This window comes from Oncorhynchus nerka, linkage group LG9a (genome assembly GCF_034236695.1).
Source record: "Oncorhynchus nerka isolate Pitt River linkage group LG9a, Oner_Uvic_2.0, whole genome shotgun sequence".
Lineage (NCBI taxonomy): Eukaryota > Metazoa > Chordata > Actinopteri > Salmoniformes > Salmonidae > Oncorhynchus > Oncorhynchus nerka.
Window position 1 is genome coordinate 23,131,467 of NC_088404.1, and position 24,389 is coordinate 23,155,855.

General features: G+C 41.5%; 1 protein-coding gene across 1 annotated transcript in view; it reads right to left on the bottom strand.

The window, feature by feature from the left end:
* Positions 1 to 24,101, bottom strand: part of LOC115134072 (protein arginine N-methyltransferase 8-B-like) — a 34,078-nt gene extending 9,977 nt beyond the window's left edge. The window contains exons 1-6 of the mRNA XM_029667658.2: positions 23,319 to 24,101; positions 15,537 to 15,755; positions 14,756 to 14,911; positions 8,667 to 8,730; positions 4,100 to 4,242; positions 3,811 to 3,898 (exon numbers count right to left, since the gene is read on the bottom strand). Of these exons, the coding sequence (XP_029523518.1) occupies positions 3,811 to 3,898; positions 4,100 to 4,242; positions 8,667 to 8,730; positions 14,756 to 14,911; positions 15,537 to 15,755; positions 23,319 to 23,387 (739 nt within the window). The 5' untranslated portion in view covers positions 23,388 to 24,101. The remainder of the gene's footprint in view (positions 1 to 3,810; positions 3,899 to 4,099; positions 4,243 to 8,666; positions 8,731 to 14,755; positions 14,912 to 15,536; positions 15,756 to 23,318) is intronic.
* Positions 24,102 to 24,389: the final 288 nt, after the last annotated feature.

Sequence of the window (24,389 nt, forward strand, 5' to 3'; positions counted from 1 at the left end):
GGGCCACTTCAGACGCAGTGTCGGCTAACCATCACTGTAGTGCAGTGCACCGCAGTAAACAGAGAGATTGCCTAATCTCTCCTCAGGCTAACTCATCATGTATTAAGCATGGCTACAGTACTTAATATAGTGTTTAAGATAAAAATAAAAATAAACTGGAGGCCTCTTACACTTCAATGTTGTGATGCGAAAATCCTGGTGAAATGCATAGCACATAGAATAAAAAAGGTTTTACCAGATATTGTTCATCCTGATCAGACAGGCTTTTTACAAGGACGATATATTGGAGATAATATACGACAATTACTTGAAACAATTGAACACTATGAAACGTCAAAGATACCAGGCCTGGTCTTCATAGCAGATTTTGAAAAGGTGTTTGATAAAGTACAACTAGAATTTATATATAAATGCCTGGACTACTTTAATTTCAGTGAATATCTTATACAATAAGTAAATGATTATGTACAGCAATGCCAGGTGTAAAATAGTAAATAACGGTTACTTCTCAGAAAGTATTGAGCTCTTAAGAGGAGCAAAACAAAACTATTTATGGCCATTGAAATGCTAGCTATTAAAATTAGATCCAACAAGAACATCAAGGGGTTAGAAATCCAGGGGATGAAAACAAAAATGTCAATGTATTGCAATGAATAAAGTATTTTATTGAGTCCACAATCTGGATCCCTACACAGTCTCAATGAAGATCTTGATCACTTTTCTAGCCTCTCTCGATTAAAACTGAATTATGAAAAGTGTACCATATTACATATTGTAGTTTACCAATAATATTGGTGGATGTTGAAGTAGACATACTTGGTATTCATATCTCAGATAAGATGCTGCAACCATGGAGAGGTATGTACAGTGCATTCGGAAAGTATTCAGACCCCTTTTTGGACTTCTAAAATTGATTAAATACAGTTTCCCCCTCAATCTACACAGAGTGACCATCGGGTTCTTGGTCACCTTCCTGGCCAAATCCCTTCTCCCCCAGTTTGCTCAGTTTGGCTGGGCAGCCAGCCCTAGCAAGAGTCTTGGCGGTTCCAAACTTCTTCCATTTAAGAATGATGGAGGCCACTATATTCTTGGGGACCTTCAATGCTGCAGAGAATGTTTTGGTACCCTTCCCCAGATCGGTGCCTCGAGATAATCCTGTCTCAGAGCACTACGGACAATTCCTTTGACCTCATGGCTTGGTATTTGCTCTGACATGCTCTGTCAACTGTGGGACATTATTTAGATGGGTGTGTGCCTTTCCAAATCATGTCCAATCAATTGAATTTACCACAGGTGGACTCCAATCAAGTTGTAGAAACATCTCAAGAATGGTCAATGGAAACAGGATGAACCTGAGCTCAATATCGAGTCTCATAGCAAAGGGTCTGAATACTTATGTAAATGTGATATTTCAGTTTTTTATATTTAATACATAAACCTGTTTTGCTTTGTCATTATGGGGTATTGTGTGTAGATTGAGGGAAAATAACTATTTAACCCATTTTAGAATAAGGCTGTAACGTAACAAAACGTGGGAAAAGTCACCAGGTCAGAATACTTTCCAAATGCACTGTACATGTCTATTTATGAAAAAAAATCACATTGATTAACTCTTTGGTCCTATCACAGTTTACTTACTGATGGTGTTGCCTACTCCAGACGACTCATTTTTAGCCAAAGTATTTAACTTTATTTGGAATGCTAAGCCAGACAAAATTAAATGTGCCTATTTGTATAATGAATATGAGTTTGGGAGGCTAAAATGGTTAAATATTAAAGAATTAAATATATCACTAACAGCTTCACTCATACATAAGTTATATTAAAACCTCAACTGGTTCTCCAGTAAATTATTAAGGCAACAGTTGGAACAAAGAATGAGCTTTTATACGCATTACCACTACTCATTTCCGACAAATTGAAAATTAAACTTTGTTAAAAGTATCACCCTTTCTTAAACAAGCCATACAAAGCTGGTTACAATTTCAATTTTATCCTCCAGAAAAGAACGAACAAATATTACAACAATTATGGTTAAACTCAAATATAGTGATTGATTAAAAAAACTAAAGTGTTTAAATTCTATTATATTTATTAATGATACTATGAATAGAAACGGTGCAGCTATCAAAAATAAATGGGAATGTCTGCTCAATCCAAATTTACAACCAACTGATTGAATCATTACCGCAAAAAGGACAACTTGTTTGTCTGCCATATATTAAAGATACGAATTGGCTGAAAAGGATTGGCATGAATAGACAAATATACCAGTTTCATTTGATTATTATTATTTTTTTTTACAGCTGCGCCATACAGGTTGCAAAAGAAATGGGCAGAGATGTTCCATGTACCGATTCCATGGCATATGAACTGATACAAAAAAAACAATACTTGATTCAACACTTCACATTTTTCCATGTGGTTTATTATACCAACAGAATGCTATATATATATGGGGCATACAACCTCAGCTCTGTATATTTTGAGGGTGGTTTAGGGTGATAGGTGGGATGGGCTAAGAGTTGCTGAGGGGTGAGATGAAGAGCTTATGTTTGGTCATGTATTATTGTATGTGATTGCTGTATATAAAAGTACCATGTATGTCAAATGTGTAAATCAACTGTATATATAAAGTGTGATATGTAAAATGTATGTATATGTAGCATAACAGATGTAAAAACAAAATAAGATATTTGTGTAATCCGAAGAGGGGGCTTGGTGGATGGGTTAATAAAAAATAAATAATTATATATATTTTTTTTAAAGATAGTGTGTAAACATCTTTATGTGTCCCTTTGAAGTGGAAAAACTTAAGCGTGACAGGAGGAGGAGGGAAAAATGAGCAGGTCGCACCTCAGCTGTGCATTATCAGGCCCTAAAACTGAAGTACTCCTGGGTATTATTCTAGAATATGCAAGAACACAGATTGAAACAGGGAGTGACTATCTGACTTTATCCAATAAGAAATGCTAATTTCGTTTTTCCGTTTCAAAATGCTTTGCTATGATATGCCATAATGAATACTACCCTGTTCTCATGATGGCAGAACATTATTTTAGCACACTAAGTGATCAGGTATGTCATCCTTTCCCAAAAGACATCTGTCTGTTGGAACCAGATTGGGCCAAATATGGACACTGTCCCCCACTCGTCCTCTACCTCCTATCTCTGCTTTCACTAAAACCTCTCACTGCACAAGGCTGAGAAAGCGGAACAGCACTGGCTGGACTTCTCCTCAGTGCTCGCTCAGTCATGTGGTCTGGGTTTCTGTAAGCCTAAGGAACTCGCTGTCTCAGAGTATTGTGTTGGTTTGGAATTCCCTATTGGTGGTGTACGTATGTGTGTGTAGGTATGTGGAATGGCTGTGTGTGGTGGTATGATGCATTGTTCTGCTTCATGTCCTCTGTTTGACTGCCATGGCTCTGGTCTCTGTGCTGAGATGAACAATTCCACCAGATCCACCAGGAGAGCTTTGTGTGGGCTAGCACTGAGATGGAGAGGCTTGTTGACTTGAATATTGTATCGATCATCACTTATGCCTTTGAAAAGTTCAAATGTATGACCAACACTAATGTGTGTGCCTGCCGTGTGTGTGTGTGCCTGCCGTATGTGTGTGTGTGTCTGCGTACAGTATATTGTGTATGTTTAAGTGTGTCTCTTTGGTGCTGCTGTGGTTGTTCTACATTCACGGGTTGATTAGCAAAGCAGAAATATAAGCCAGGTAAGACCCACCACGGGAATAGAGAGCGAGTCAGGGGCAGAGGGACTTATGTGAGGGCACAGGGCCAAGTAAACATACACACTCACAGTGGATTTTGAAGTCCTTGTACTGCCTGTCCTCGATGGCCACCACATACAGTGCAGCACGGTCTGGAAACATCAGACCGCCGGGTTTCTGTTTAAAATTTGGGGAGAAAAAAAGTACCTGCAATCAATCCTGCATAGAATGACATCTCATTTCTCAGCTGTGCTGCATGTGAGAAGAAGCAAACACCAGGCCAGGTTATGTTTTTAATCCCTGGGTAAGTCAGTGAGGTTAGAGCACTCGTCATGCTGCTAGCATGTCTGGTCAGTGCACGCACGCACACACACCTACCAGCCACTTGTCCCTTGCAAAGATGACGGTATTGAGCATAGACTCGTAGAAGAGACAGTAGCCCATCCACTCTGAGATGATGATGTCAACCTTCTCTACTGGCAGCTCCACTTCCTCCACCTTGCCCCTGAAGATGGTGATAACTGCAAAACATACCATTACACACCATTAACATGGAGCAAATCACATTAGGTACAGTGGGGCAAAAAAGTATTTAGTCAGCCACCAATTGTGAAAATACATATTTTCCACCATAATTTGCAAATAAATTCATTAAAAATCCTACAATGTGATTGTCTGGATTTTTTTTTCTCATTTTGTCTGTCATAATTGAAGTGTACCTATGATGAAAATTACAGGCCTCTCATCTTTTTAAGTGAGAGAACTTGCACAATTGGTGGCTGACTAAATACTTTTTTGCCCCACTGTATATTATTCATAGCCGTCTATTTACCACCACAAAATGATTCTGGCACTAAAACCGCACTCAACGAGCTAGATAAGGCCATAAGCAAACAAGAAAATTCTCACCTAGAAGCTGCGCTCCTAGTGGATGGGGACTTTAATGCAGGAAAACCTAAATCCGTTTTACCTCATGTGCAACCAGAGGAAAAAATGTATAAAACTCTAGACCACCTTTACTCCACACAGAGACAAAGCTCTCCCTCCATTTGGTATATCTGATCATAATTATATCCTCCTGATTCCTGCTTATAAACTAAAACTAAAGCAGGAAGTACCAGTGACTTGCTCAATATGGAAGTGGTCCGATGAATCAAATGCTAAGCTACAGGACTGTTTTGCTAGCACAGACTGGAATGCGTTCAGGGATTCATCCAATGGCATTGAGGAGTACACCACCTCAGTCACCGGCTTCATCAATAAGTGCATCGATGACGTTGTCCCCACAGTGACTGTACTTACATATCCCAAACAGAAGCCATTGATTACGGGCAACATCCGCACTGAGCTAAAGGGTAGAGCTGCCGCTATCAAGGAGCAGGACACTAATCCGGACGCTTATAAGAAATCCCGCTATGCCCTCAGACGAACCATCAAACAGGCAAAGTGTCAATACAGGACTAAGATTGAATCCTACACCGGCTATTACGGACTACAAAGAGAGACCCAGCAGCAAGGTGCACAGTGACTCGAGCTTACACATTTCTTTAGTAAAATACTGCCATCGTCTTCAAGGCAGAGGACATGTTTGTGTAGCCCATGTATCTGATGCTGTCTGGACCAAAAGATTATTGCATGTCATACTATTTTTTTGGCCAGACAGCATCAGATACACAGGCTACATATAGTAAGACAGAGGGGGCCGTTTCGCTCGCTCGGATGCTTTCTCCAGTGAGATGTTTCAGCCACTTGTGAATTGAAGGAAAGTTGGCGGAGGTGCACAGTGCACTGTTATTTTGGATAAATGTTCAAAGGTAACCTACTTTTTGAACTGATTTGTTTGACAAATCACTAAATCCAACCCCTGCAAAAGGCCCTGTGCCTTGTGTGACTCCCCCTTACACAGAGACAAACCCGTGTTGCTCCAAATGTATTGCACCAGTTGACAAACAACAAAATCTCCATCTGGCTATCTTCACATTTACCTGAGATCATCTGTAGAGTAAGTGCGCTTACAAATGACACAAAGACAAACATGTTAGCTCTGATCACACCAATGAGTTTCAGGCTCTGCTGAAGGCGTCTTATGCTGAAACGCAAGCCTGTCTGTTTGGTCCCATGAATAAAAACAAAGATCCTTTAGTTTTTTTCTGGGAGAGTCACCTGTTGAAGTGTCCTAGGCTAAGGAAAACGTTTTTGGATAATCAAGTTCCTCACTTGAGTGACTGATTCCCCTTCTGTTCAAGCTAGGCTGAAGTGCTTTTGGGTAACGCAATAATGACAAGGAGTACAGTGTAATTTGGAGGCGAAAGAAACGCACACCTATTTAGGCGAGGTGCTGGCTAGCGGTGTAGAACACTTAAAAATGTAAAGGAGAACCGCACACTCTAGGAGCTCAGATGCAATAATTTAATAACCAACATTCGACAGATGATTGAAGACAGCTTGCAATAATATTACATTATTGCATCTGAGCTCCTAGAGTGTGCGGCTCTCCTTTCTTTTTCAAGGAATAGAGTGCATCATGGAAAATTAGGTGACCTTGGCTACAGCACACAGCCGACATTTCTATTCACTTTACACAACATGTTCTTTCTGACATTCAGATCAAATCAGATTTACGCTTTAATGATGACTGAATAGTGGGCTCAAAGTACTGTTGTAGCCACAAAAACATATCTCTTCTTGAGATTAAAGTTGAACAAATTTAAAGTCCTTTTCCAGTCAGTATGCGCTTTGTCTACACATACCGTGCATTAGGAAAATATTCAGACCCCTCACATTTTGTTACGTTACAGCCTTATTCTAATATGGATTAAATCGGGGGAGGTTTCAAACTATAGCCCATAATGGCAAAGCAGAAACAGGTTTTTATAATTATAAAATAGGTTTTTAATATATGAATATAAAAAACTGAAATATGGCATTTACATAAGTAATCAGACCCTTAACTCAACGTACCTTGTTGAAGCATCTTTGGCAGCGATTACAGCTTTGAGTCTTCTTGGGTATGACGCTACAAGCTTGGCAGACCTGTATTTGGGAGTTTCTCCCATTCTTCTTTGCAGATCCTCTCAACCTCTGTCAGGTTGGATGGGGAGCGTCGCTGCACAGCTATTTACAGGTCTCTCCAGAGATGTTTGATCAGGTTCAAGTCCAGGCTCTTGCTGGGCCATTCAAGGACATTCAGAGACCGTCCCGAAGCCACTCCTGCGTTCTTTTATTTTACCTTTATTTAACTAGGCAAGTCAGTTAAGAACAAATTCTTATTTTCAATGACGGCCTAGGAACAGTGGGTTAACTGCCTGTTCAGGGGCAGAACAACAGGTTTTTTTTTACCTTGTCAGCTCGTGGATTTGAACTTGCAACCTTCCGGTTACTAGTCCAACGCTCCAACCACTAGGCTACCCTGCCGCCGCGTTCTTGTGGCTGTTTGCTTAGAGTTGTTGTCCTGTTGGAAGGTGATTCTTTGCCCCAGTCTGAGGTCCTGACAGGTTTTCATTGCTCCGTTCACGTCACGGTTCCCTCAATCCTGACTAGTCCCTGCCGCTGAAAAACATCCCGACACCATGATGCTGCCACCACCATGCTTCACCGTAGGGATGATGCCAGGTTTCCTCCAGACATCTCACTTGGCATTCAGGCCAAAGAGTTCAATCTTGGTTTCATCAGACCAGAGAATCTTGTTTCTCATGGTCTGAGAGTCCTTTAGGTTCCTTTTGGCAAATCCCAAGTGTGCTGTGCCTTTACTGAGGAGTGGCTTCCATCTAGCCACTCAACAATAAAGGCCTGAGTGGTCGAGTGCTGCAGAGATGGTTGTCCTTCTGGAAGGTTCTCCCATCTCCACATAGGAACTCTGGAGCTCTGTAAGAGTGTTCACCTCCCTGACCAAGGCCCTTCTCCCCCAATTCCTCAGTTTGGCCAGGCGGCCAGCTTTAGGAAGAGGCTTGGTGGTTCCAAACTTCTTCCATTTAAGAATGATGGAGGCCACTGTGTTCTTGTTGCATACATTTTTTGTACCCTTCCCCAGATATGTGCCTCAACAAAATCCTGTCTCAGAGCTCTACGGACAATTCCTTCAACCTCAAGGCTTGGTTTTTGCTCTGACATGCACCATCAACTGTGGGACCTTATATAGACGGGTGTGTACCTTTCCAAATCATGTTCAATCAATTGAATTTACCACAGGTGCTCCAATCAAGTTGTAGAAACATCTCAAGGATGATCAATGGAAACAGGATGCAACGGAGCTCAATTTCGAGTCTCATAGCAAAAGGTCTGAATACTTTTGTAAATAAGGTTTCTGTTATTTTTATAAAAAATAACTGTTTTAGCTTTGTCATTATGGGGTGTTGTGTGTAGACTGACGAGGACAATCTTTAATTTAATCCATTTTAGAATAAGGCTGTAACATAATAAAATGTGGAAAATGCAAGGGGTCTGAATACTTTCCGAATGCACTGTATGTTTTCTAAGTGGTGGCTATCCCTATACAGAGCCACACAGCCAGTCCATAATGTTCTCAATATAAATCAGCTCACCTGGAGGCTAAAGAAAATAAGTGGAATCTCTCTCCGGCTGAGATGAGTTGGCGACAATCACGTTTCTTCTCCTACCTGGAGTTATTGAATATAGTTTCTCAGAGAACAGAAGTCTTTGTCAGCATGAAAATGAACACTCCCAGGCTTGGTACCAGTTACCACTCTGTCATTGGCTTTCCAAAAGCTTCCCTAAACACACTGGAAGTTGCAAATGAGCTGGTCCACACAATTACTCCATCCATATTTAACAGGCAGGGCTTTGGAAAGATTGATTTTGCTGATGCTACTTTTTGTCTATGCTATTATTTTGTTAGAGCTTAAATCGCAACTTGGCTGTTGGCTGAGTAAACATTTTGCATGAATATGTGGTTAATCCCCTATTAAATATCAGCTTCAGCTCTTACCACTGTCCAGGTGGTTAGACTTGATGATTTTCTCAGAGTATTCCGATATACTGGAACATTCAATCTGGGGAAAAAACAAAACAAACATCACTTCAAACATTTTGACACCGATATCACTGATCACCAAGGAAAACTAATTAACTGAAAAATACTTAAGAATGGCACTATTGTGCATCGGATGTGTGGATGACAAATCAAAACAACAATGGTGGAATATGCTGCTCTCTAACGCCGTCCAACAGATGAGTTCTGAGAAAGTAGTTGGCACTGGAAGTCCAGGACTTGAAGAAACTGTTTGTGATGGTAAATAGACAGCTACGAAAACTATAGATGAAAAGTCCCTTGGTAAAAGATATGGTCTTCAGCTTATATGTCATAAGGTGAAAGCACCAATTTGTAAGTCGCTCTGGATAAGAGCGTCTGCTAAATGACTTAAATGTAAATGTATAACGGGGTATTCTAACAAAGGTCAGCAAAAACTTAAGAGTTCCTTCATATTATTGATCGCACACCAGCTGTTGTTAAATAGACACACCCCTCCTCCCTTAGTCTTACCACAGTCTGCAGTCCGGTCTTGATGATAGATAGCAAAAACAGCGAGATGTACAGTTGAAGTCGGAAGAACACATAGGTTGGAGTCATTAACCTCTTGAAATTCTGGGGGCAGTATTTAATTTTTGGATGAAAAACATTCCCCATTTTAAACAAGATAAGCTTTGGAAAGAAAACACTGATGTTTCCAAAACTGCAAAGATATCGTCTGTGAGTGCCACAGAACTAATGCTACAGGTGAAACCAAGATGAAACTTCAAACAGGAAGTGAGCCAGATTTTTGAGGCGCTGTGTTCCAATGTCTCCTTATATGGATGTGAATGCGCCAGGAACGAGCCTACACTTTCTGTTGTTTCCCCAAGGTGTCTGCAGCATTGTGACGTATTTGTAGGCATATCATTAGAAGATTGACCATAAGAGACTACATTTACCAGGTGTCCGCCTGGTGTCCTCCGTCGAAATTGGTGCGTAATCTCCAGCTGCATGTATTTTTCCATGTGATTCAAGAGGAAAAACCAAACTTCCACAAATGATATATCATCGAATAGATATGTGAAAAACACCTTGAGGATTGATTCTAAACAACGTTTACCATGTTTCTGTCGATATTATGGAGTTAATTTGGAAAAAAGTTCTGCGTTTTGATGACTGAATTTTCGGGGGGTTTTCTTAGCCAAACGTGATGAACAAAACGGAGCGATTTCTCCTACACAAATAATCGTTTTGGAAAAACTGAACATTTGCTATCTAACTGAGAGTCTCCTAATTGAAAACATCTGAAGTTCTTCAAAGGTAAATGATTTTATTTGAATGCTTTTCTTGTTTTTGTGAAAATGTTGCCTGCTGAATGCTAGGCTTAATGCTATGCTAGCTATCAATACTCTTACACAAATGCTTGTGTAGCTATGGTTGAAAGGCATTTTTTGAAAATCTGAGATGACAGTGTTGTTAACAAAAGGCTAAGCTTGTGAGCCAATGTATTTATTTCATTTCATTTGCGATTTTCATGAATTGTTAACGTTGCGTTATGGTAATGAGCTTGAGGCTATAATTACGCTCCCGGATACGGGATTGCTCGTCGCAACAAGTTAAAACTTGTTTTTCAACCACTCCACACATTTTTTGTTAACAAACTATAGTTTTGGCAAGTTGGTTAGGACATCTACTTTGTGCATGACACAATTGTTTACAGACAGATTATTTCACTTATAATTCACTGTATCACAAGGCCTACCTTCAAACTCAGTGCCTCTTTGCTTGACATCATGGGAAAATCAAAAGAAATCAGCCAACACCTCAGAAAAAAAATGGTAGACCTCCACAAGTCTGGCTCATCCTTGGGAGCGATTTCCAAACGCCTGAAGGTACCACGTTCATCTGTACAAACAATAGTACGCAAGTGTAAACACCATGGGACCACGCAGCCATCATACCACTCAGGAAGGAGACGCATTCTGTCTCCTAGAGATGAACGTACGTACTGGTGCGAAAAGTGCAAATCAATCCCAGAACAGCAGCAAAAGACCTTGTGAAGATACTAGAGGAAACAGGTACAAGAGGAAACAGGTACAAAAGGATCTATATCCACAGCAAAACGAGTCCTATATCGACATAACCTGAAAGGCCGCTCAGCAAGGGAGAAGCCACTGCTCCAAAACCGCCATAAAAAAGCCAGACTACGGTTTGCAACTGCACATGGGGACAAAGATCGTACTTTTTGGAGAAACGTCCTCTGGTCTGATGAAACAAAAATATAACTGTTTGGCCATAATGACCAGCGTTATGTTTGGAGGAAAAAGGGGGAGGCTTGCAAGCCAAAGAACACCATTTCAACCGAGAAGCACAGGGGTGGAAAAATCATGTTGTGGAGTGTTTTGCTGCAGAAGGGACTGGTGCACTTCACAAAATAGATGGCGTTATGAGGCAGGAAAATTATGTGGATATATACAAGCAACATCTCATGACATCAGTCAGAAGTTAAAGCTTGGTCACAAATGGGTCTTCCAAATGGTCAATGACCCCAAGCATACTTCCAAAGTTGTGGCAAAATGGCTTAAGGACAACAAAGTCAAGGTACTGGAGTGGCCATCACAAAGCCCTGACCTCAATCCTATAGAAATGTTGTGGGCAGAACTGAAAAAGCGTGTGCGAGCAAGGAGGCCTACAAACCTGACTCAGTTACACACACTAACCCTTTGACACGTTGCTGCTACTATCTATTATCTATCCTGTTGCCTAGTCACTTTACCCCTACCTATATGTACACTGAACAACATGTAAAGTGTTGGTCCCATGTTTCATGAGCTGAAATAAAAGATCCCAGAAATGTTCCATCAGCACAAAAAGCTTATTTCTCTCACATTTTGTGCACAAATTTGTTTACATCCCTGTTAGTGAGCATTTCTCCTTTGCCAAGATAATCCATCCACCTGACAGGTGTGGTATGTCAAGAAGCTGATTAAACAGCATGATCATTACACAGGTGCACCTTGTGCTGAGGACAAAAGGCCACTAAATTATACAGTTTTGTCACACAACACAATGCAACAGATGTTTCAAGTTGAGGGAGCGTGCAATTGGCATGCTGACTGCAGAAATAACCACCAGAGCTAGTGTCAGAAAATGTAATGTTCATTTCTCTACCATAACCCGCCTGTTGGCATGTTGTTGAGTGGTTTGCTGATGTAAGCAGAGTGCCACATGGTGGCGGTGGGGTTATGGAATGGACAGGCATAAGCTACGGACAACGAACACAATTGCATATTAATCAATGGCAATTTGAACGCACAGAGATACCGTGACAAGATCCTGGAGGCTTGTCGTGCCATTCATCTGCCGCCATCACCTCATGTTTCAGCATGATAATGGACGGCCCCATGTCACAAGGATTGGTACACAATTCCTGGAAGCTGAAAATGTCCCGGTGCATACTCTCCAGACATGTCACCCGTTGATCATGTTTGGGATGCTCTGGATCAATGTGTGGCAACGTGTTCCAGCCAATATCCAGCAACTTCGCACAGCCATTGAGGAGGACTAGGACAAGAACGCACTGTATGTGACCAACAGATGCATATCTGTATTCCCAGTCATGTGAAATCCATAGATTAGGGCCTAATTAATTTCCTTACAAATGAACTGTAACTCAGTAAAATCTTTGAAATTGTTGCATGTTGCGTTTAGTTTTGTTGAGTATACATCATTATCTCAATTACCTAGTACCGTTGCACATCGACATTACAAGTACTTCCTGTATATAGCCATGTTATTTTTACTCATTATTATTCGTTATTCACTGTATTCGTTATTCCTTGTGTCACTATTACAATTTAGTTTTGTATCTTTACCTTTAACTCTGCATTGTTGGAAAAGGATCCATAAGCAAGCATTTCACTGGTAGTCTACACCTGTTGTTTACAAAGCATGACAAATCAAATTTGATTTGAAGTCTTCTTCAGTAGAGTTGTAGAAACAAATAATATAATATAATAATATATCTGTCCTTTCCGGTGCTCAGCTGTCAGAGCTGTGTTCTTCAGGTAATGTACAATTTTATTTAACCAGGCAAGTCAGTTAAGAACAAATTCTTATTTACAATGATGGCCTACACCGGCCAAACCTGGACGACACTGGGCCAATTGTGCACTGCCCTATAGGACTCCCAATCACAGCCGGTTGTGATACAGCCTGAATTCGAACCAGGGTGTCTGTAGTGACACATCTAGCACTGAGATGCAGTGCCTTAGACTGCTGCGCCACTCGGGAACCCAAGTTCAGCAGGACCTGAAGAACCTCTCGCCTTCTCTATCTCGCTATTGTCTCTCTCTCTCCCTTTCACACAGACACAAAGCACAGCGAGTTAGGCATCTCAATAAAATGTCATATTTTCACACTTTGCTCTCTGCCTGTATAAAAAAGCATCTCTCCCCCTGTCAGTGGTACTCTCCCTGTCTGGCTTTCACCATGGCCACACTGTAGGGGGCTGAGGCCCATAGTCTGGAACCCCACCAGGAGAGCCCAACAGCTCACGTTCTTCTACAATGAAAGCACTCATCCATCAACTGTGGAGACTTCCATTGAAAGCCTTCACATTAATAAAGCAGGCCCCGGGACACAGTCATACTGATCAATATTGAACTTTAAAAGTGTCAGGATTCTGAAGGTATCGATTTTTACTCCATGTATGCTCCACAGCCTACTATGGATGTGTATGTCTGAGGTGTACAAGGGGACTCATGCTCTACACCACCCATGTGATCTCAATCTGTAATGAACTCTGGAAAACAGAGAGGACAGGGCAACAGGGTGGAGCTGGCTAATGCTTGGGCCCTTCGTAAAGCCAGGGTAGAGGGACCCAGCTGAGGCCTGCCCGCTCTGTGCCTCGCTGTCCTGGGTCTGTCACCTGGGGAATGCCTGGCCCTCTACACCCCAGTGCCGATGGTCATCTGCCAGCCTGCCACCACATCTGTTCCCCAAGGCCTGACCTGCTGTATAACGGCATGTGGAGGAGAGTATGCCATTGATTTGTGTAGCCTGTGTGCGTGTGTGTGTGTGCACTGAATTCTCCACTTGCCCAAGACGGGGACATATATCTACTTTTAGTGCAATTCCTGAATGGGCACTCTCTCCCACAGAGATCTATATGCCCCTCACATCTCTCAGCTCTCATTGGGGCCAGGAGGCATCACTACCTATCACCCACAGGCAGTCACACAGCTCCTCCTACCTGGAGATAGTCTCCCATAGTCACACAGCTACCTCTTAGGAATAACTTCTACTAGGTAGCCTTTAAGGCAGGAAAACATCTGCATAAGGACTGTTAAACTATTTAGTGTGAAGGACTTACAGTAGCAGAGACGTCATCACTGCTATAGTTGGGTGTGATTTTCCTGTTAATTAAACTCCTAGACTGTGGCTTATCAGTTCAGCAATGGTGATACAGGATTTTACTCCAATTGTGTGATTTAGAGTCTACCACTGCTTAGATATGATCCTCCATTTTGATACTGGGATGTCAGGTTTGATGTTCTGTATGAAAGGTCTTTGATCTGTTTTTTATAATAACATTAGATGTTCCTTTTCTCTGTGAAAGACCATCTCTCTGACAGGATGATGTTCTGTATGGAAGAGTTCACAGTTGGCCTCGAGCCCAGATCTGTTCTCTGGGGTTTGTCTCTCTGGTGGAGTCTAAGTGATGGATCTGATAACGGCATGGCCCCAGAGCTCACAGTGAGAGCATAATAAAACCAAAGACGGGAAACTGCATATAGGTTGCAGTAGAATATAGATGGGAAATCAAAACCAATAGAACAAGAAAATAGAATGACGGATGGAACGATATAGTTGCAACTTGCAGGCAGTGAGAAGTTAGTGTTGCACAGCCTCGGTATTGGCAGAACATTTGTCCAAATTCACACACACACAAAGACAGTCTGGGGAGAGCGAGCAGATTGTCAGGCTAGGTTTCACAGCATTTCCTGATGCTGTTGGTCGCAATGGACCGGACAGTGTGCATGGAGGGAGAAAGCTTTTCTTACCCCATACACGTGCTTGGCTCCCGCCTTGGCTGCAAACATGGACAGGATACCAGTCCCACTGCCCACATCAAGGACGATCTTGTCTTTAAAAGCGTGCTTGTTGTGGTACATGGAGTTTCTGTAGGTCAGCGTCCTCACTTCGTCCTTCAGCATCTCCTGCTCAGTGAAAAATGATTGATGTCAGGGTGGGAGATGTCCAAATCTAGATTCGTGTAGTATGGATAAAAATCATAATTGCACAGGCTATGTAGATATTCATCTGCAGTAATCCTACCCTTCCATTTCAGACACACTGGTACACAGTGAAAAACAATGCGTTACTGCATATCCCTCTTAAGTCATTTCAGCCATTCTCTCTCTGACAGAAACATTTACAGAGCAGAAATGATTAAAACACATTTGACTTACATTCTAAAAATGGCACAGAATAAACCTCATCTCACAGGTCTAACTTGAAAGATGCTCTGCACCCTTCTGACATCTTCCTCCCTGAAACACAGTACATCTCTGGGGATGAGATGCACTACTGTGATATGTTCTAAAGTGGGCCAGTCTATTGTGACACAAACTTTACATAGTCATGTAAAGACACAGTAGGTAAGAAGTGGGCCTGTATTTACATGGTATCGCAAAGTAGGAATAATAATCATCATAATCATAATATAGAGTAGGAAGGCTCATCTAAACTCAAGCAACCCCGTCTAATCTTTTGCTGATCATAGATCAGCACTACCACTTTGAGATGCTTGATACATTACATACAGCCACAGGGCAGCCCTACCTCATGGATGCCAAAGTGGGCGTAGGAGTCAAAGTAGTAGTCCCTGGAGGTCATCTCCTCGGGGTTGAGGAACTTGGCCATCTTTCCCCGGCCAGGGCAGCTGGGCAGGGAGGCAGCGTGGGGCGGCTGTGGGACATGGTGGATGGAGGGCACAGGCTTGGGCAGCGAGGTTGGCTGCACTCGCTGAGACTGGATGATGCGGATTGGCTGTGGCTGCTGCTAAGGATTGGAAAGAATAGTAATACACAATAACGTCTTCATGGGGCGGGGGCAGATAAGTCAAGTCTTCCATAGAGAAACAGTGGGTGAAGGGCATACTTGAATGATGATAAAACTCAAAAACCCAATGCAGTGACTCTGGAGAACATAACACTGTTTGCATTCACCTCACAATCTGCGGGAAGCTTAAATCATGCAGACATTTATATTATTTGCTATTTTCATCTCTCAGCTGCCATTAGCTTTCCCATGGTGCCCCAGAGGTGAGTTCACAGAGCCTATTCTCCTAGACAACGATAACAGTATTGACCAGAGGTTTGTACGAAAAAGTACGGAAATGTATGCTCTCACTACTTACTGTAAGTCACTCTGGGTGAGAGCGTCTGCTAAATGACTCAAATGTAAATGATAAATTTCTGTCTGTATATCTGTCTGTCTGAGGAAAGCAGAAGATACATCATTCTACACAGGTGTGCCTGTAAAACTCTGATAGTCACCTGCAATGAATGCTGGGAGAGCAGAGAAAAGCCTGTCTGATCAGCCCATAGCTCAGCAGGAGAAAATGATCCAAAATGATCCCTTCTGGACATATTATCAGAGGACAGAGGAGGAAAAAATCTAATGTGAGCATTCAACTCAATCCATTTGTTCTATTCCTCGGTGCACATACATCTTAAGATTTAGACTTCACTCTCATGGATGTCAGTGATATTGATCTGGTCTTGTTAAAAACAATAAGTGCTTCTTTTCTATCTTGTGCTTTCAGCAGCCAATCTGACTGTGCAGCTTTATCTTTGTCCTTGTTTTCTTTCGTAATGGGGATGGTCTAGCAGCAGGGGACTGAGCGGTCATCTATATGGGTACTGCAGTAATCTTTTTTCACCACAATTTTTTATTCCTCAACTTTTACTCTCAAGCAGAAAATAGTACAATTGCCATGTCAAGCATGTAAAGAAAACAGCAGCCTTTAGCCGCTGCCAGTGAATTGCCAAGCTGAGATCCACTGGTATTATCTATTTACTGATGTTCCATCGGGAAATGACACACAATGAGTGCAATTCACTTCATGTGAAATATGACAGCGCATCCCAAAACAGCAGGGAATATTTTACTCAGGAACATCCACAAAAACAGAATAAAACTCCACTACTTTCTATCTGCTAAAGTTCAGTGAGTTGTATTGTGCTGCAATGGACCTCAGACTCTCTGAATGAATGTTAATTGGAGACATTAATTAAATAAATGCTGAGATCCTTCCCTAAATCTGTTAAGTTGCTGTGCTCAACATCAGATGCCTGAAGAGAATGTTCCAGGGTGTATAGAATGACAGAGAAAAAGGTAATTCCACTAAGCACAGACACTCAGAATGCAAGAGCGGAATGATGGGTCCTTTGTGTGAAAGGGTGTTACGAATCCCTTTTGGCCCGACAGTCTAGGGGGGGATGGTAATGAGACCCGTAACATAACTCATGCAAATTATTATTGTGACAAAGTAAAAGTGTGCACGAAATAACCACGACAACAGAAATCTACCGTCAAACTCTAGGTTTATTTATAAACACACGGTAATGGGGGGAGCAGGAAAAGGGGCTGAGCTGGACCCAAGGAAAGAAACAATAAGCATCCAAAACACCCCTAAGCTAGACTAGCCTACTTTAACAACAGCTAACTAACTAACCAAAAATACAGTGGGTGGTCCGCCCAGTTCTAACTAGTGTATTTAACAAAGTTCACCTACGGGTAGTGTATGCCCATGGGCGACTTGTCTTGGTTTCCCCTTTTCCCACCAGCAACAAACAAACACCATAGCCAAAAACAATACTCACAGGTGATGACAAAGTGCTATGGAGGTGCTTTAAACAAAAGAGAGGTTAAGACACAAAGCGAGAGTGAAACACAGAGACCTACAGACATGGCATTTACAGAGAGATTGAGCGAGAGATTGAGCTAGAGATTGCTTGGGAACAAACAAATGATGGGGTTTTTAAACCATGGGGAAGGAACTGTGATAGGGTAGGAAGTAGTAGGAGGTGTGTCTTCTGATTGATGATTGATTGTTGACTAATTGGGGAGTGATGGTTTTCACCTGTGAGGGGAGAAGGAGAGAAAAGAAACACACACACAGGATACACACACACACACAGGATAACTGTATCCGTAACAAAGGGGAACGTGCAATCTGATGTTTTTTAAGGTTAAGACACTGTACAGGATGTGTCCCCGTCAACCTCTGTTCACTGACCAGTCAGATTTGGACTTCAACATGTTGTCTTGTTATTTGGGAGGAGCATTATTTTGGCTAGTGTAAACCACAGCCCCTTAACCCTCAAGTGACCTCTTCAGTCCTTGGTGTCTGGAGAACAACCACAGTAGACAAATAAATCAGAATTCTGTACAGTACAAATGAAAAACAAGCTGAAACAGAAATAGGTGCATGGCAGATTATGCTGCTCTTCATCAGAATAGACATGACAAACTCCCCATAAATTAATGACTGATATTGACCATGGTTCCCTAAGAGCAATTCGTGCATGAAGGCATCATTGCTCTCAGGGCTAGTCTACCGCATTTGGGGCCCCGGGACACTAGCCTCTAACACATTATGTGGGAAGAATTTGCAGTTTTATAATGCTATTCTTTACATTCTGTCATGAGACTGAGAGCAAATATTGCAGTTTTAAAGCTAAATTCCTGCAATTCTACACTTTCTGCCATGGGTAAGAGAGAAAAATGTGCTGTTTTATCTCATGCTATTGTTTACATTTTGCCATGAGGCTGAGGGAAAATGTTACAGTTTTAAAGATAATTTCCTCCTATTTTGCCATGAAGCATAGATCATTTTAAAGTGTTAAAGCCCATTTACTGCAATTGTACACATTTTGCTATCACATGCTATCTGTGGGGTCATCGGTCCCGGGTCGCGTGCCCTGTGTGCCCGTTCTGTATTCTGGCCCTGGTCAGGGGAGTCTATCACTTTCAGAAGTCAAGAAAACCACTGTGGATCTGGGCTCCTGCCACCACGGCACTCAAACACTTCACATCCAACTAGACTCATTCCATTACTTCAGGGGAGGGCTCCATTGCCCTCAGATAATGGTCTTAGTCCGCTTACTACACTCTACCTTAGTAATGACATTATTATCTGCGTCTGAAAGAACTTTGTGGATGAATAATTTACAGAAGACCTTTTGAAAAACAGAGTGCCAGTCTGCCTCTTATATGTAAGTGTATGTGCCAACATGTCAGTAGAGAGAATTAGTTTTTGAATAATTGGAAGCAGCAGCACCCAATGCTATCTGGGATTCTTGGGACATCCCTACGGTTGAATATTTTGGGGAAACTTTCTGTGGAAATCAACAGGAATGTATGGGAATTAACGGGAACATATGGGAATTAACGAAAATATATGCAAATTAAGATTAATACCATTTAAATGTAGATGTTTTTTGCATTGGATATATTTACCATATTATATGGAGACAGAAACATAAACCTTTGACCTTATCATAAGTAGACAATTGCAAATGATTAAATCCTTCCAGGAGAAATAAAAAAATAAAATGTTACTTACGAACTGAACTTGATTTAAATTAGTCTTCACATGGGATGATTTCACTGAACAAAAGAAAGAATATTGAATGATCCCCAATGATCCATCACATCTCCCAAAAACATTTTCTACATACATCAGTAAAATCATAGTCTAGAAACTAAAGCTTTCGTTGTCTTCCTCTCAGGCTCCCATGTCATCTCCCTGGACCTCCTCAATGTCCACCTCTTGAACATCAGACTCTGAGGCCTATTCTTCACTGTCACTTTCCAACCTTATTGAGGATGGCTTGTTGTCAGGCTCAAAAAGCCTCAAATTTGCTCGGATGGCCACCAATTTTTCAACCCTTGTATTGGTCAGCCTGTTGCGTGCCTTGATGTGTGTGTCCCCAAACAAGGACCAGTTGCGCTCTGAGGCAGCTGATGTTGGTGGGATTTGGAGGATGGAGGCAACAGGGGAAAGAGCCTCAGATCCACAAAGTTCCTTCCACCAGGTGGCTGATGAGATATGTTGCTTGGAAGTGTACTTCGCCAGACTGCCAAGAACCTTGCCCTCATCCAGGCCAAGGTGGCGAGACACAGTAGTGATGACACCACAGGCCTTGTTGATCTCTGCACCACACAGGATGCTCTTGCCATTATACTTTGGGTCCACCATGTACGCTGCGGCATGAATGGGCTTCAGGCAGAAGTCTTCAGGCTTTTTTATGTATTTCAGAACTGCAGTTTCCTCTGCTTGGAGCAACAGTGAAGTGGGCAGGGCAGAACAGATTTCTTCTCTTACATCTGCAAACAGAGTCTGAACATCAGACAGGATGGCATTGTCTCCCTCAATCCGTGCAATGGCTACTGCTATAGGTTTCAGGAGTTTCAGACTGCTTTCCACTCTTTCCCCAAATACATCATCCAGGGGGATCCTCTTGATGGGGCAGTCCATATCGGCAGACTGTGATACGGTCATTTCTTGGAGAGACTCATTCCCCTCCAGGAGACAGTCAAACATGATAACACCACCCCAACGGGTGTTGGACAGCTTCAATGGGGTGCTCTTATTCTTCTCACTTTGCTTGGTGAGGTAGATTGCTGCTGTAACTTGATGACCCTTCACATACCTAACCATTCCTTGGCTCTCGTAGAGTGTATCCATTGTTTTCAGTGCCATGATGTCCTTGAGGAGCAGATTCAATGCATGAGCAGCACAGTCATATGGGTGTGATGTGAGGGTAGACCAAGCATCCTTCATGTTCGCAACATTGTCTGTCACCAGTGCAAATACCTTCTGTGGTCCAAGGTCATTGATGACTTCCTTCAGCTCATCTGCAATGTAGAGACCAGCGTGTCTGTTGTCCCTTGTGTCTGTGCTCTTGTAGAATACTGGTTGAGGGGTGGAGATTATGTAGTTAATTATTCCTTGGCCATGAACATTCGACCACACATCAGAGATGATTGCAATACAGTCTGCTTTCTCTATGATTTGCTTGACCTTCACTTGAACTCTGCTGAACTCCGCATCCAGCAAATTAGTAGATAAAGCATGTCTGGTTGGAGGGGTGTATGCTAGGCGAAGAACATTCAGAAATATCTTCCAATACACATTGCCTGTGAGCATCAGAGGTGAACCAGCATACACAGCTTGAGCAAGACATTCATCAGCATTTCTCTGACTACGTTCCACGATTGAGTCAAAAAAAACTTCTGATTCCAGGAGGACCATGAGCTGTTGCTATCAATAAGGTGTCTGATTCATCATTTTCACCTCGAGTAGAAGTAGAGGGACTTTTGTCAAGAGGTTGCTTGTTGTGAGCGCTGAGGGAACTTCATGCACTTGGCCAAATGATTCTGCATCTTTGTTGCATTCTTCACAAATGATTTGGCACAGTATTTGCAAATGTACAATGCTTTTCCATCTACATTAGTTGCAGTGAAATGTCTCCACACATCAGGTCGTGCCCATGGCATTTTCCTATAAAGATTAGAAAAAAATGAGTAAAAAAATAAATACAATTCCATGTACAGATAAATAGTTAAGCAGTCAGATTAAACAACTCCTTTGTAAAATACATGTTTTAAAATGAAACATGTATGGAAACAGGTGAATTAACACTCCTCAGTTAGCAGGCTCAAGCAAGCTAAAACCCACATGGTAGCAAAAAACTAACTAGCAGAACTTCCTAACAAGTTAGAAATTATTTAAACACACTTTGCTGTAGGCTACTACTTACTAGTTAACAAAAAAATCATGCATGTCACATAAAACATATTCACCCCATCCAGTATTGTAATCAAGACTTACCAGAAAGCATGTAGTCCTTGGCTCAGACAGTGTAGTAGTGTGGGCTCAATAGCATCTCATTAGTGTGCAAGATCTTGAGAATCAGCTGTACATGTGATGGAAGAGTGCACTGCACATGTGATGGAAGAATGCACTGTGCAGCAGAGGGTTGCAATTCCATTGAATTGGGGATAGGTTAACCAAAATATGCCACAAGACCTAGAATTGTCTTATGTGTATCCCACAAAAAAAGGTTCACTATTATAAGCTAACTTTTTTGATGATTTTAAGCAAAATTCCCTAAATTCCCGGGCTTAACTTCCATGGAAAATGTCCAGAAAATGTTCAACCCTTTGTTAACTCTTGATATCCCTAAATATCCCTAAACCCTGCCCCAGTAGTGGAAAAGTACCTAATTGTCATACTTGAGTAAAAGTAAAGATTCCTTAGTAGAAAATGACTCAAGTAAAAGTCACCCAGTAAAATACTACTCGAGTAAAAGTCTAAAAGTATTTGGTTTGAAAAAAGTAAATGTAATGGATAAAATATATTTAAGTATCAAAAGTAAAAGTATAAATGCTCTAAAGTTCCTTATATTAAGCTAATCTTTTTAATTCAGAGATAGCTAGGGGCACACTCCAACATAATTTACAAACGAAGCATTTTGCATTTTGTGAGTCCGTCAGATCACAGGCAGTAATCCGGGATGACCAGGGATGTTCTCTTGATTAGTGAGTGAATTTGACCATTTTCCTGTCCTGCTAAGCATTAAAAATGTAAGGAGTACTTCTGGCTGTCAGGGAAAATGTATGGAGTAAAAAGCACATTTTATTTAGGAATGTAGTGAAGTAAAAGTAGTCAAAAATATAAATAGTTAAGTACAAATACCACAAAAAACGACTTAAGTAGTACTTTAACGTTTTTTACAGACCCTGCTCATACTTCTAAAGTGAAACTGATTTCTAGGCTGTCATATTATGCTGAGCATATTATTTTATGCTATGCATACAAATATGAGTTATGGACTTCCCAATATCCTATCCAACATTTAATAGAAATATATGCATTTTCCAAACACACAGCTAGGTACTGGTGATAAACACACATTACTGATTAAACTAAGGGACCTCTCACTCGTCTGAACGGGATTTTGGCCAGTCAGATTCCTGCTCAAATCTGTTTAAACACGCGCCTAAAAATCTAACTACAAACTAAAAACATATGTTGGTTATAACACTCGTTTTTAGTCGACAATTCGGCGCATGGTCCAGCAATACAGCTACAGGACAAGGGAAGACGCACGAGCTCAAATCTTCGCGCCCTATATCACATCGCTCTGAATCTTTACCTGTGACGGAGTGCGACATTTCTCAGAATAAGAGACAAACAAATAGTTGGTGGCAGACACACGAGTAGGCTATCATTATCATAACTAGGCTACCATGAAACAGGGTGTCACAAGACTCAATTTATGCTCAGATAACAATTTGAAGTCACTATTTTATGCTTTGATTAAAATTATATGGCATGAGTGGAGCATGCCACTGTCACCGAAGGGCATTTGGTGCACAAGAGTGGACCCGATGAGTACTAGAAAATACATCTCAGAGGTACCAGCCTACTCTGGATGGGTTTTGCATCCTCGAAATGATCATCAAACCTGACAGCTCATTGCACTAGCCTATGCATCACTCATATATTTAGTGTAGCCTACATTAATTTATCGTAACTAGCACACCTACCTCAGCGCTCTCGGACTCCGCCATTTTTCTCCTGAGGAGCATACAGCGGGAGGAGTGTTTCATTCCCATAAGAGCCACAGAGATGGTGTCTCGATATGGATAAAAATAGGATGAAATTGTATATATTTAAGGATTTAGTCGGAGTTCGTTGTTGCTGTTAGTAAAAAAAATTCCACATCATGACATTTTACAAAATGGCTCTTACAATTCAAAGATGAAAATAGTACATAAAGTCCCACAAGAATAGCAACCCGTTTTAGCAGATAAACGTGTTCTGTAATCCAGAGTGCAAAAGTTACTTCTCTCTCACATGTTGCTTTCTAGGAGAGCATAAGGCAACCAATCTTCACTTTGCAACCTTTGGGCAAAAGGAATCAATTAAACGGCATTCCATATTCTCCAGCGGTGTACGCTACTCCAGAGCAGGTGCGAAGCACACTAGCAGAAATGTTCCCATCACATTTATGAACAAAATTGGTTTCTAAAAATAGAATCCAACGTCCCTATTGCTGTGATGTCTTGGTCAGGCCTCATAGATGTTCATGTCAGCTCATTTTCCACGAAACTATTGCAACCATTACCTATTTAACTAAGCCTATTAATAGCGCACTAACTTGTCCTCTAATGAGCCCATTTCAGCGCAGGCAGCTCCAAAACGTAGAAGAGCTCACGCTTTGCTTGATCTAATTGCCACTTTGTCGAATTAAAAAGCAGCTTATTATATAAAGTTCAACTTTACTCTGGTTGAATGCGATGATAAGGCAGGAAGCAAGTCTTGATGCTTGGAAGACATGGCACCACCACCTCACCGTGCGCGTGTGACATCAGTCCATTCTGCTTGCTTGTCCACCGATTCCTATATTCAGTGAGACGATATAGGAATAGGTGTCTAGTCAGTGAATTTATGCTGCTCCAAAGCCGCGGGAAGAGCACCCCCTGAAAAATGTGAATATCTATATTTTTTTATTAAATATATTTACAAAAATATTAATACATTTTTTTTTAAATCACAAAAGTAGTGCAGTGGTTCTTTAATATTCCTGTATTAGCAGAACAAATATTTGTAAATAT